Raw genomic sequence first — 14230 nt, 5'->3', positions numbered from 1 at the left:
TCAGTATCAAAAATATGCACAAATAGAGAAAAGCAAAGGCTGAAAAAGAGACAGCTTAGAGAATACAAACCCATATTGCACCTAGAATAGCATGAATAACCTGGATAGACGATTCAGTTCAAACCATATTCTTTAGGTTATTTAAAAGTGTTTTTCTTCTCCCTGCATTACATATTGCACCAATGGATTCCACATGGTTCACCATAAGGTGTGTGAGTGTGCCTCCCTGTGTGTGAGTGTGCCTCCGTGTGTGTGTGTGTGTGTGTGTGTGTGTGTGTGTGTGCCTCCCTGTGTGTGAGTGTGTAGCACTGTCTTTTCTGTGATAAGAGCAGGACTGCATTATAAAAAAAGGTTCCTCTCTCTAACATTCATTTCCCTTTCTTTCTCTCTCTCTTATCAGCATTCATAGCAGGGAAGAGCTCCGCAAGAGTCTCAAGTGCAAATCCTTCAGGTGGTATCTGGACAAGGTCTACCCAGAGCTCAAGTGAGTGTGTGTGGCCGGCTAATCACACACATCCCATTATGCTTAATTCAGAATAGATTCATGATCATTTTTTTTATTACTCGGGCTTCTCTTTTTTTGCCCCCTGATTGGTCCGAGGCCCAGGCTTGCAGCTCAATCTGACTGATACAACAACAGCCAGGCGTGATGGTTAATCCCATGGACTGAAACTAACAATGTGGACTCAGGGGAGAGAGGAGAGGGCATGGTCTGACCTTTAGATGACTTGGATCGACTGTTAATTGCATACTAAGAAGAAACTACTTTAAAAAGATAGTTGAAGAACAGGTGAATTGACACAAGTTGAGAAATAGCTCATATTCAGTGCATGTGACAAATAAAATTTGATTTGAAAAAGTTTATAGGGTGGGGACATGTCTCGTGAGAGAGAGTATACACAGATAATGGTGAAGCCATACGAGAGCAATATACAGAGAGAAGTACAGTCATAGGCTATTACAAATTGCTAGCAGGATATGAGGGATATGAGTGATGTTACCTATGGGGGATGTGTGTGTGTGTGATGGATTCACTACTGCTGGTTCCAGGTTTCCGTTTGCTGACTAAGTGAATGAACTGGGCTGTAAAGCCTCCACAGACCCACACTGGCAGCAGCTCCCATTACTTACCTCTCTCTCTCACTCACTCTCACATACACACTCTCATGCATGCACACACACACGCATGCACACACACACACACACACACACACACACACACACACACACATACACAGCCCCCCACCCAGAGAAGTGGGTTCTTCCTACCTCTGATGAATGGCCATGTGATGAGCTATTTCTTTTTGTACATTTGAAAATTGATTGTAATTCTGTTCAGGCGTTGTTTGAGGAAGCATTTATGCCAGGCCACGTAACATGACACTCTAAATAGCCTCAACGTTAATCTCTACAATAAATCATTATTCATTTGCATGTATAAATGCCACCATGAATCTATCCCACGCGTGAGTATCAAAACATAACAGTCAGAGATGATACATCTACCTCGTATCCAGAGTTGTCTGCATTGGTGAATATACAAGAAAGCAAGAAAATACATGTGAAAAGTGTACGTTGTGTATTTTCAGAGTGCCAGATGATTCGAACTCTAAGTCGGGGGTGATTCGTCAAAGACAGAATTGTCTGGAGTCCCGTAGGGTGGAGGGACAGAACCTCTCCTCTCTCACACTAGCACCCTGCATCGGAACAAAAGCTGTGCCAGCACTCAACCAGGTACGGCCTAAACAACATTCAGACGGCCTACACTCAATCTCCAAAGGGAGACCTATGCCCCGCGCAAGACTCAGGCCAATGCAGCTCTCTCTCTCTCTCTCTCTTTCTCTCTCTCTCTCTCTGCTCATTCTCACTGCTGTGACAGGCTATCATAGCACCTCTCCCTAAACGTATGTGCTTCTACACCTGCATTGCTTGCTGTTTGGGGTTAGGCTGGGTTTCTGTACAGCACTTTGTGACAATTAACTGATGTACTGTACTGTAATTTAGATTGATTGATTTGATTGACTTTACCTCTCTCTCTCTCTCACACACACACACACACACAAACACCATGTGCTAAAAGTACACTCAAAATGTTTTATTGATCATAAAAATCATTACAGTTTTTCTCAATTGCTAAAACACTAAAACCCATTGGCTGAACAAAGTTCTCAGTTGCCTGGACTCATTTAGCTAATTATGCAGTCTGTTGTCAATACCTTAAACCATTTCACATGGTAAAACACAATTTGCAGATCTCACTTAGACTTTTCAGCAAAACTCTAAACACATTCTCATTCTCAAAACACATTCTGCACTCTAATGCACATGTCATCCATACTGGTAAACACAAGTAGCAACAATCAAATACAAATAGAGAACATATGTCATTGATTGAACACAACCACTCAAAATTGATTTAACCTGTTTCAAATGATGCGACACAACCAATATAAGCCAGTTCAGAGAGCAAACAGGTTGTTGAAGGTGGGAAGGAGAAAGTCTGAGAATGGATACTGTAGTACAGTGCATTGTAGGCTGTATACTGTACAATGGGCAAATTGTATGGCCCTGAACATTGTGCTTTCCATTTATTACAGTTTTTCCCAATTGCTAAAACACAATTTTGCAAACTAGGCTGGTTTTATCAAAATACTTAACACAACTCACAAAACCACACACCCAAACTGCAAAATACCTCATATATCCTACAAAATGAAGCACTGCAACCAAAACTACATATAGCATTATCAAAATCAAACGTTTGCACGAAATGGCACACACTTCATTCATCGCTGCAGCTGTACATAGTCTATCGGCAAATAGCCCACCCATTTTTACCTACCTTTTTATTTATTTACTTTTCTGCTCTTTTGCACACCAATATCTCTACCTGTACATGACCTTCTGATCATTTATCACTCCAGTGTTAATCTGCAAAATTGTAATTATTCGCCTACCTCATGCCTTTTGCACACAATGTATATAGACTCCCCTTTTTTTTCTTCCTATTGTGTTATTGACTTGTTAATTGTTTACTCCATGTGTAACTCTGTGTTGTCTGCTCACACTGCTATGCTTTATCTTGGCCAGGTCGCAGTTGCAAATGAGAACTTGTTCTCAACTAGCCTACCTGGTTAAATAAAGGTGAAAAAAAAATATATATATTTTTTTTTTTAAATATTACCAGATTTTTGTCTAACCACACTGTTGGGCACAATGAAAAGCACTCTCATCTTTAGTATACTTTGCCATAATACTAAAATAGTTCAAATTGTTGAAAATTCTTCAGATGCACAGAAATATTTGCAGATACACACACACACACATGCTGTTGAAAAATGTATTTCTTTATTTTTCACCAAACAAGTCAGTGCAACATATACACAGCAGATATATTTACATTGGACTGAACAAAAATATGCTCACAAAAAAACAGTAAACTGAAAAAGAAAATTGCAGAAAAAATGTGCAGAAAAATATAGAGAAAAAAAGAGGCAAGAAAAATAATTAGGCAGCATCTTGCCGCACAGCTGCGTCTGGCCACAACGCCTCGTCCACATCACAGGCAATATCTTCCCTTGCCAGACATCGAGGGAAGAAGCGCCTTGAGTGCCTTATCCATCCCTGAATCGCACCCACATCAATCCTATCACATGCCTCTTCCATAGCCTGCACAAAGAGGCCTGCGCACAAAGGGCTGCCGGTCCTATACCTTCCACCACCGTGCCGAAAATAACTCTTCTATGGGGTTCAGAAATGGTGAGTATGGTGGGAGGTATTGCACAAGAAATGGTGGGTGGTCAGCAAACCAGTTTTGGACTGGGGCTGCACGATGAAAGCTCACGTTGTCCCATACTACAACATACTGGGTTCTTTGATGGTCTGCATCATTCATACGCTCTGGTGGTATGAGAATGTTGTGGAGTCTGTCCAGAAATGTGAGAATATGGGCTGTGTTGTATGGTCCAAGGTTGGCATGACGGTGGAGGACACCATGCGTATTGGAGATGGCAGCGCACATTGTGATGTTCCCACCACGTTGGCCAGGAACATCTATAATGGCTCTGTGGCCAATGACGTTTCTCCCCCATTCTTCTGGTCTTTGCTAGGTTGAACCCAGCCTCATCTATAAAGATGAACTCATGTGGGATTGAGCATCCATTTCCAGTACTCCCTGAAAACAAAGAACAAAAGCAGTCAATATGGTGTTATCCAGTACATTGGGAAACAATGTTGCGTGTAGTGTACTGCAGTCAATATTGTACTTACATCCACATATGCTCGTCTGACCTCTTTGTTTCTTTGAGAGTTTCTCTCAAACGGCACCTTATAAAGTTGTTTCATTCTGATTTGGTTTCGCTTGAGAATGCGAGCCAATGTGGACGACTGACTCGTTGAATGTTGTTGAATATGGTGTTGTCTTGGATGATGTGGCTTTGAATTTCTCATAATCTGAATCCATTATTTTCCAAAACCAAGTGTACAATGGCAGCTTCCTGTACCCCGGTGAACATTTGGCCCCTTCCTCCACCATGGTTGGCCCCTTCCTGTACCCCGGTGAACATTTGGCCCCTTCCTCCACCATGGTTGGCCCCTTCCTGTACCCCGGTGAACATTTGGCCCCTTCCTGTACCCCGGTGAACATTTGGCCCCTTCCTCCACCATGGTTGGCCCCTTCCTGTACCCCGGTGAACATTTGGCCCCTTCCTCCACCATGGTTGGCCCCTTCCTGCACCCCGGTGAACATTTGGCCCCTTCCTCCACCATGGTTGGCCCCTTCCTGTACCCCGGTGAACATTTGGCCCCTTCCTCCACCATGGTTGGCCCCTTCCTGTACCCCGGTGAACATTTGGCCCCTTCCTCCACCATGGTTGGCCCCTTCCTGTACCCCGGTGAACATTTGGCCCCTTTCTCCACCATGGTTGCCTCTCTCAGCCCTTTAGAAAAACAAAAAAAACACAAATATAGGGCTTGGACAATGCAGCCTAAAGATATTTCCCCCACAGTAGAGTAAATTCTACAGGAAATTTGTGCAGTTAGTGTATGACATCAACCATTCATGAAGTAAACAGGTGTCACCCAACTGATACACTATGACTATGGTTACATGCCTGTACTCCAGTCTAAATGTCCAGATGACACAGGCGACAGTAAAACGGCTCATGTTGGGCTGCACTTTCTTTCCAGCCTCTCGCATTGTCAGCCCATGTTTGATGACATGATCAACTAAGGTTGCTCTGATTTCATTTGAAAGTTGTTGTCTTCTTTGGCCATGAACTCCTCTACCAGTTCTACCCATACCTCTCACTCTTCATCCCCTTCTCATTCTCACCCTCCCTCTTTCTCTTCCTCTTCCTCTTCCTCTTCCTCTCTGCAACGGCTTCCATTGTTGTTGTAAAACAAAAGGTGCTCACCTGTGGTCTTTTCATAGTGCTTACTTCCTGATTGAAGTGGTAACAATGAACCATTGAGGTGTTTGGCCAGGTGGCACATGTATTGGCCAATTAGCTCATGTAGTGTCATTTTGAATGGCAGTGTTTTGAAATGGCACACATGTGACTTTATGTCAGATTGTTGTGTCTTATGCAGAGAACCGTGTGCAGTGCATTTAATAAGTGCCATTTTGAATTGCAAAATGTGTGTAAAGCAGAAAATGTGTTTAGACTTTTGGAGACTTCAGAAGAGGTTTTGCTCTCTGTGTGTCAGTTTAAATAATTGTGCTGTGCAGGTCATTTTAGTGTGTTAGCAATTGGAAAAAACTGTAACAGTACTGAAAGCTCAATAGATTTTGACTGGTTGCAGGTTCACATCAACAAAGAACAAGAATTACAGTATCACAGAGACAAAGGACAAGTTTGTGAGATGCAGGGTACAATACTGTAAAAATAGGGGTACAAGGAGGAGGAAGAACAAAAAACAAAATTGCAAAGAGCAAAGCAGAGTAGTAATTTCTGATCAATTTTGAGCTACTATGATAGAACATGTTTTCGTTCATCAAAAGACAATGACGGAAAAATATGAATATTTTTTTTTAATTAAAAATGTACTTCTCCCTGAGAATTCTATGTTTTGAACAATGTGTTTCCTATTTTTCGGTGTATTGTTTACTGACTGCTCGAGAGTGTATATCATTTTGATCACTTTGTTTATGATTTGAGAGCAGTGTTTGATTTTGAACACAGGTACAACTGTTTTGAGGCGAATGTTTCATTTTGCGAGAGGAGTCAGAGGTTATGTGCTTGAAGATGAGGTTTTGTGTTTAATGTTTTCAGGAAATGGAACAAGGTTTCAGAAATTTTGTTTTAGCAATTGAGAAAAACTGTAAGACCTTTCGCCACAGTGGTCAAGATTTGTCTAAGACCAAGTGTTACCTGTTGACGTGTCATATAGTTGATGTAAATCAGATGATATCACAAAGCTAGATGTCTTATGCAAAAGGCAGGAAGGAACTTATGCTGCGTTTACACAGGCAGCCAACTCTGATCTTTTTTTCCACTAATTGATCTTTTGACCAATCACATCAGATATTTTGACCAGATCTTTTCACATCAGAAATGTTTCAAATCTGATTGTTCAACAGACCAATTAGTGAATAAAATATCAGACTTGTTTTGGATAGGAGGAGGCTGTTTTCTCTCTCCAAATTAATTTCCCTAGGAAGCTCATTGTGCTTTATTTAGATTTAATTCAGTGCTGAGACATGCTAAAACAAGGTACTGTATAATGATTGTGTCAGCAGTAATTAAGTCTTGGCCTATTATGCTTGTGCAGTACTGTAGTAGCCCAAGAGTTATATTTTATTATTACAGTGTATAAGAATAGCAGACATGTCTAGATCTAGGTAGGACACACCCAGCTAACAACAAATGTCCCCACAACTTTAGAGAAGGTTCCCTTAAGAGTCTTATTAGGTTATTAACCAACATTTTCATAAGAATGTTGCTTTGATGTGCAAGGAATGTTCTCAGGATATAAGATATTAATGTTCTATGCATATTTTATGGGAACGTTGCAAGAACATTCATTAGTCCATTTCTCTGTGGTTTAGGAAAATATTCCATCAACGTCCCACCAAACATACACAGAACATGGTTGCCATGTTCTGAGAATATAAGATATTAATGTTCTACACACGTTTCAGGGGAACGTTGCAAGAACATTCGTGTTCAGTTTTCTGAAGGTCAGGGCATTCCTGAAAGAACATTCCTGTATCCATTGTCTGTGGGTTAGGAGAATATTCCAACAATGTCCAACCAAACATACACAGAACATGTTTGCCATGTTCTCAGAATGTGGACACCAAGGAATGTGGACACCATGTGGACACCAAGGAACTTGAAGCTCTCAACCTGCTCCACTGCAGCCCCGTTGATGGGCGTGCTCAGTCCTCCTTTTCCTGTAGTCCACAATCATCTCCTTTGTCTTGATCACGTTGAGGGAGAGATTGTTGTCCAGGCACCACTCAGCCAGGTCTCTGACCTCCTCCCTATAGGCTGTCTTGTTGTTGTGTCATCGGCAAACTTAATGATGGTGTTGGAGTCGTGCCTGGCCGTGCAGTCATGATTGAACAGGGAGTACAGGAGGGGACTGAGCACGCGCCCCCCCTGTGTTGAGGATCAGCATGGCGGATGTGTTTTCACCTACCCTTACCACCTGGGGGGGCCGTCAGGAAATCCAGGATCAAGTTGCAAAGGGAGGTGTTTAGTCCCAGGGTCCTTAGCTTATTGATGAGCTTTGAGGGCACTATGGTGTTGAACGCTGAGCTGTAGTCAATGAATAGCATTCTCACATAGGTGTTCCTTTTGTCCAGGTGTGAAAGGGCAGTGCGGAGTGCAATAGGGATTGCATCATCGGTGGATCTGTTAGGGCGGTATCCAAATTGGAGTGGGTCTAGGGTTTCTGGGATAATGATGTTGATGGTGTTGATGTGAGCCATGACCAGCCTTTCAAAGCACTTCATGACTACAGAAGTGAGTGCCACGGGTCGGTAGTCATTTAGGCAGGTTACCTTAGTGTTCTTGGGAACAGGGACTATGGTGGTCTGCTTAAAACATGTTGGTATTTGTTGGTATAAAATATCAGTGAAGACACTTGCCAGTTGGTCAGCGCATGCTCGCAGTACCCGCCCTGGTAATCCGTCTGGCCCTGCGGCCTTAACCAACATTTTCATAAGAATGTTGCTGTGATGTGCATGGATGTGCAAGGAATGTTCTATGCATGTTTTATGGGAACGTTGCAAGAACATTCATTAGTCCATACATGTTGACCCATTTAAAGATCTTGCTCACATCGGCTGCAGAGAGCGTGATCACACAGTCTTCCGGAACAGCTGGTGCTATCATGCATATTTCAGTGTTATTTGCCTCGAAGCGAGCATAGAAGTAGTTTAGCTCGTCTGTTAGGCTCATGTCAATGGGCAGCTCTTGGCTGTGCTTCCATTTGTAGTCTGTAATGGTTTGCAAGCCCTGCCACATCTGACGAGAGTCAGAGCCGGTGTAGTACGATTCGATCTTCTTCCTTTATTGACGCTTTGCCTGTTTGATGGTTCGTTGGAGGGTATAGCGGGATTTCTTACAAGCTTCTGGGTTAAAATCCCACTCCTTGAAAGCGGCAGCTCTAGCCTTTAGCTCAGTGCAGATATTGCCCGTAATCCATGGCTTCTGGTTGGGGTATGCACGTACGGTCACTGTGGGGACAATGTCATCGATGCACTTATTGATGAGGCCAATGACTGATGTGGTGTACTCCTCAATGCCATCGAAGGAATCCCTGAACATATTCCAGTCTGTGATAGCAAAACAGTCCTGTAGCTTAGCATCTGCTTCATCTGAACACTTTTTTTATTGATCTAGTCACTGGTGCTTCCTGCTTTCATTTTTGCTTGTAAACAGGAATCAGGAGGATAGAATTATGGTCACATTTGCCAAATGGAGGGCGATGGAGAGCTTTGTACGTGTCTCTGTGTGTGGAGTAAAGGTGGTCTAGAGTTTTTGTCCTTCTGGTTGCACATTAACATGCTGGTAGAAATTAGGTAAAATGGATGCCTCTGGATGAGCATTTTCCTGTTTGCTTATGGCCATATACAGCTCATTGAGTGCGGTCTCAGTGCCAGCATCGGTTTGTTGTGGTAAATAGACAGCTACAAAGAATATAGATGACAACTCTCTTGGTAAATAGTGTGGTCGACAGCTTATCATGAGATACTCTACCTCAGGCGAGCAAAACCTTGAGACTTCCTTAGATATTGTGCACCAGCTGTTATTTACAAAAATACATAGTCCGCCGCCCCTTGTCTTACCAGACGCCGCTGGTCTATCCTGCCGATACAGCGTATAACCAGCCAGCTGTATGTTGATAATGTCGTCGTTCAGCCACGACTCCGTGAAGCATAAAATATTACAGTTTTGAATGTCTCGTTAGTAGTTCAATCTTCTATAGGTCATGAATTTTATTTTCCAAAGATTGCACGTTTGCTAGCAGACTGAAAGGAAGTGGGGGATTATTCAATCACCTACGAATTCTCAGAAGGCAGCCCGCTCTCTGGCCCCTTTTTCTCAGCCTTCTCTTCACGCAAATGATGGGGATCTGGGCCTGTTCCCGGGAAAGCAGTATATCATTCATGTCATGCTCGTCGGACTCGTTAAAGGAAAAAAAGATTCTGCCAGTCCGTGGTGAGTAATCGCGGTTCTGATGTCCAGAAGCTATTTTCGGTCGTAAGAGATGGTAGCAGCAACATTATGTACAAAATAAGTTTAAAAATAAGTTACAAACAACGGAAAGAAACAAACAAAAAAACACAATTAATTAGGAATACGTCAAACATCAGCTTTGTTCTCTGGCACCATCTTGAGATACTCACATGCAGTGGTTTTAACATAGTGTTTTCAACTTACATATTTGACACACTTTGACATACTGTACATTATTAAATTTTGCATGTTAATTTATGCATCCATTATTATTCAACATGTCCTTACCTGGGATTTGAACTCACAGCCTCTTGATTCATGGCATTCAGATCTTCCTGCTACGTCACCATGTCTGTTTCAGTTATCAGTTAAACTTCTTATGGCTGAGATCCTGCTAATGGGATCGATATGACTACAGCCATTCAAAGTGCAGGGTGCCAAATTCAAAACAACAGAAATCCCATCATTAAAATTCCTCAGACATACAAGTATTTCACACCATTTTAAACATACACTTCTTGTTAATCCCACCACAGTGTCCGATTTCAAATAGGCTTTACAGCGAAAGCACCACAAATGATTATGTTAGGTCAGAGCCAAGTCACAGAAAAACACAGCCATTTTTCCAGCCAAAGAGAGGAGTCACAAAAATCAGAAATAGAGATAGAATTAATCACTAACTCTTGATGATCTTCATCAGATGACACTCATAGGACTTCATGTTACACAATACATGTATGTTTTGTTCAATAAAATTCATATTTATATAAAAAAATCTCAGTATACATTGGCGCATTATGTTCAGTAGTTCCAAAAGCATCCAGTGATTTTGCAGAGAGCCACATCAATTTACAGAAATACTCATAATAAATGGTGATGAAAATACAAGTGTTATACATGGAACTTTAGATAAACATATCCTTAATGCAACAGCTGTGTCAGATTTCAAAAAAGCTTTACTGAAAAAGCAAACCGTGCAATAATCTGAGTACGGCGCTCAGAGCCCAAACAAGCTAAAAAGATATCCGCCATATCGTGCAGTCAACAGAAGTCAGAAATAACATTATAAATGTTCACTTACTTTTGATGATCTTCATCAGAATGCACTCCCAGGAATCCCTGTTCCACAATAAATGTTTGTTTTGTTCGATAATGTCCATAATTTATGTCCAAATTCCTCCTTGTTGTTAGCTCATTCAGCCCAGTAATCCAACTTCATGACGCACGAGCAGACGAAAAGTCCAAAAGTTCCGTTACATTCCATAGAAACATGTCAGACGAAGTATAGAATCAATCTTTAGGATGTTTTTAACATAAATCTTCAATAATGTTCCAACTGGAAAATTCCTTTGTCTGTAGAATTGCGATGGAACAGAGCTCGCTCTCACGTGAACGAGCGTCACGAGCTCAAGGCATTCTGGCAGACCTCTGACTCATTCCCCTCTCATTTGCCCCCACAGTAGAGGCATCAAACAAGGTTCTAAAGACTGTTGACATCTAGTGGAAGCCTTAGGAAGTGCAACATGACCAACATCCCATTGTATCTTCAATAGGAAATGAGTTGAAAAACGACCAACCTCAGATTTCCCACTTCCTGGTTGGATTTTTTCTCAGGTTTTTGCCTGCCATATGAGTTCTGTTATACTCACAGACATAATTCAAACAGTTTTAGAAACTTCAGCGTGTTTTCTATCCAAATGTACTAATACTATGCATATATTAGCAACTGGGACTGAGTAGCAGGCAGTTTACTCTGGGCACATCTGGACACCTTATTCTCAATACTCAATACTTCTTATACTCAATACTGCCTCCAGCCATAAGAAGTTAAATTGACTGTTCTTTCACCATAGATTTGATTTACGTATTTCAAAAATATAAGGGTTTTCTGTATAGCTGGTGTTGGTGGGGCATATTAACCTGTTAATTTTACTCCTGAATCACTATGATCAATATAAGTTTTTCTTGAGTGTACTTTTAACAGAGCTGAAATTTACTTTGAAGTGATTTCACCCTATTGCTTACACCTATCAATTTGTTTCAGATCTACACAAGTGCCTAGGGAGGAGGAGTTAAGGTTTTTTCTGGACAGGGCCTAACTATACCGGCCCAATAAGCACAACACCGTAATCACTGTCCCAATAATGGATATCCGTAGGGACAGTATAATTAGGCCCTGTCCAGAAGAAACCCTAACCCCTCCTCCCTAGGCCTTTGAGTAGAACTGAAACAACTTGATAGGTGTAAGCAATAGGATTAATGCATTTGGATGTAAATGTGATAAAAGTACACTCATAATGTTTTATTGATCATAGTGATTCAGGATTATAAGTTTAAACAGGTTACTATGCCCCACAATTAGATAAATATACAGAAAGCCCTTAAATTGATGAAAAAAGTCCATCAAATCAACGATGAGAGAATAGTCAGACTAACTGATCTCTGACATGGACATGGTGGAGTAGCAGGAAGATCAGAGCTCTAAAACATTAATATTGTATATATATTATATATTGTATATATTCACTGCTCAGAAAAATAAAGGGAACACTTAAACAACACAATGTAACTCCAAGTCAATCACACTTCTGTGAAATCAAACTGTCCACTTAGGAAGCAACACTGATTGACAATAAATGTCACATGCTGTTGTGCAAATGGAATAGACAACAGGTGGAAATTATAGGCAATTAGCAAGACACCCCCAATAAAGGAGTGGTTCTGCATGTGGTGACAACAGACCACTTCTCAGTTCCTATGCTTCCTGGCTGATGTTTTGGTTACTTTTGAATGCTGGCGGTGCTTTCACTCTAGTGGTAGCATGAGACGGAGTCTACAACCCACACTCAGATAGTGCAGCTCTTCCAGGATGGCACATCAATGCGAGCTGTGGCAAGAAGGTTTGCTGTGTCTGTCAGCGTAGTGTTCAGAGCATGGAGGCGCTACCAGGAGACAGGCCAGTACATCAGGAGACATAGAAGGGCAACAACCCAGCAGCAGGACCGCTACCTCTGCCTTTGTGCACGGAGGAACAGGAGGAGCACTGCCAGAGCCCTGCAAAATGACCTCCAGCAGGCCACAAATGTGCATGTGTCTGCTCAAACGGTCAGAAACAGACTCCATGAGGGTGGTATGAGGGCCCGACGTCCACAGGTGGGGGTTGTGCTTTACAGCCCAACACCGTGCAGGACATTTGGCATTTGCCAGAGAACACCAAGATTGGCAAATTCGCCACTGGCGCCCTGTGCTCATCACAGATGAAAGCAGGTTCACACTGAGCATGTGACAGACGTGACAGAGTCTGGAGACGCCGTGGAGAATGTTTTGCTGCCTGCAACATCCTCCAGCATGACCGGTTTGGCGGTGGGTCAGTCATAGTGTAGGGTGGCATTTCTTTGGGGGGCCGCACAGCCCTCCATGTGCTCGCCAGAGGTAGCCTGACTGCTATTAGGTACCGAGATGAGATCCTCAGACCCCTTGTGAGACCATATGCTGTTGCGGTTGGCCCTGGGTTCCTCCTAATGCAAGACAATGCTAGACCTCATGTGGCTGGAGTGTGTCAGCAGTTCCTGCAAGAGGAAGGCATTGATGCTATGGACTGGCCCGCCCGTTCCCCAGACCTGAATCCAATTGAGCACATCTGGGACATCATGTCTCGCTCCATCCACCAACGCCACGTTGCACCACAGACTGTCCAGGAGTTGGCGGATGCTTTAGTCCAGGTCTAGGAGGAGATCCCTCAGAAAGCCATGCGCCACCTCATCAGGAGCATGCCCAGGCGTTGTAGGGAGGTCATACAGGCACGTGGAGGCCACACACACTACTGAGCCTCATTTTGACTTGTTTTAAGGACATTACATCAAAGTTGGATCAGCCTGTAGTGTGTTTTTTTTTAGTGTGATTCCAAATCCAGACATTTTTGTGTGATTTTATTGTCAGCACATTCAACTATGTAAAGAAAAAAGTATTTCATAAGAATATTTCATTCATTCAGTTCTAGGATGTGTTATTTTAGTGTTCCCTTTATTTGTTTGAGCAGTGTATTATGAGAACATGGCAACCATGTTCTGTGTATTTGGTGATACATTGATGTAATATTCTCCGAACCCTCAGAAAACTGGACACATGAATGTTCTTGCAACGTCCCATAAAACGCGTCTAGAACTTCAGTGTTGTATATTCGGAGAATATTGTAAATAAGAACGTTGTAAATAAGGTCTGTTAGACATTATGGGTTCCCCTAACTTTAACACACAAAAAAAAAAGTTTCTCAGAAGGTTTTTTCTAAAATAGATAGAATGTTCCACTAAATAACAGAAAAGTGGACACTCAAACATTAGGTGAACATTATGGGTAACATTACAAAAACATTTATTTCCCTAGAATTGTTAGCTAGGCTTCACTCAAAGTACATTTAGTATGGCCACAGCTGTTCCTTATAATCCAGACTGGTGGTTGTCAGGTGTTCTGATTAAAACAGGGAAGTGGAAGGAGATTCAGACAAAAACACAGCTTCCAATATGGACTCGAGTGATGTTTTC

General features: G+C 42.2%; 1 protein-coding gene across 1 annotated transcript in view; it reads left to right on the top strand.

Annotated features, from left to right (window-relative positions):
* Window positions 1-14230, top strand: part of galnt14 (UDP-N-acetyl-alpha-D-galactosamine:polypeptide N-acetylgalactosaminyltransferase 14 (GalNAc-T14)) — a 125526-nt gene that overhangs the window by 99741 nt on the left and 11555 nt on the right. Inside the window, exons 12-13 of the mRNA XM_029631406.2 lie at window positions 401-484; window positions 1590-1734. Coding sequence (XP_029487266.1) covers window positions 401-484; window positions 1590-1734 — 229 coding nt within the window. The remainder of the gene's footprint in view (window positions 1-400; window positions 485-1589; window positions 1735-14230) is intronic.

Source organism: Oncorhynchus nerka, linkage group LG24, assembly GCF_034236695.1.
Source record: "Oncorhynchus nerka isolate Pitt River linkage group LG24, Oner_Uvic_2.0, whole genome shotgun sequence".
Classification (NCBI taxonomy): Eukaryota; Metazoa; Chordata; class Actinopteri; order Salmoniformes; family Salmonidae; genus Oncorhynchus; species Oncorhynchus nerka.
This window is presented reverse-complemented; position numbering and strand designations above follow the sequence as displayed.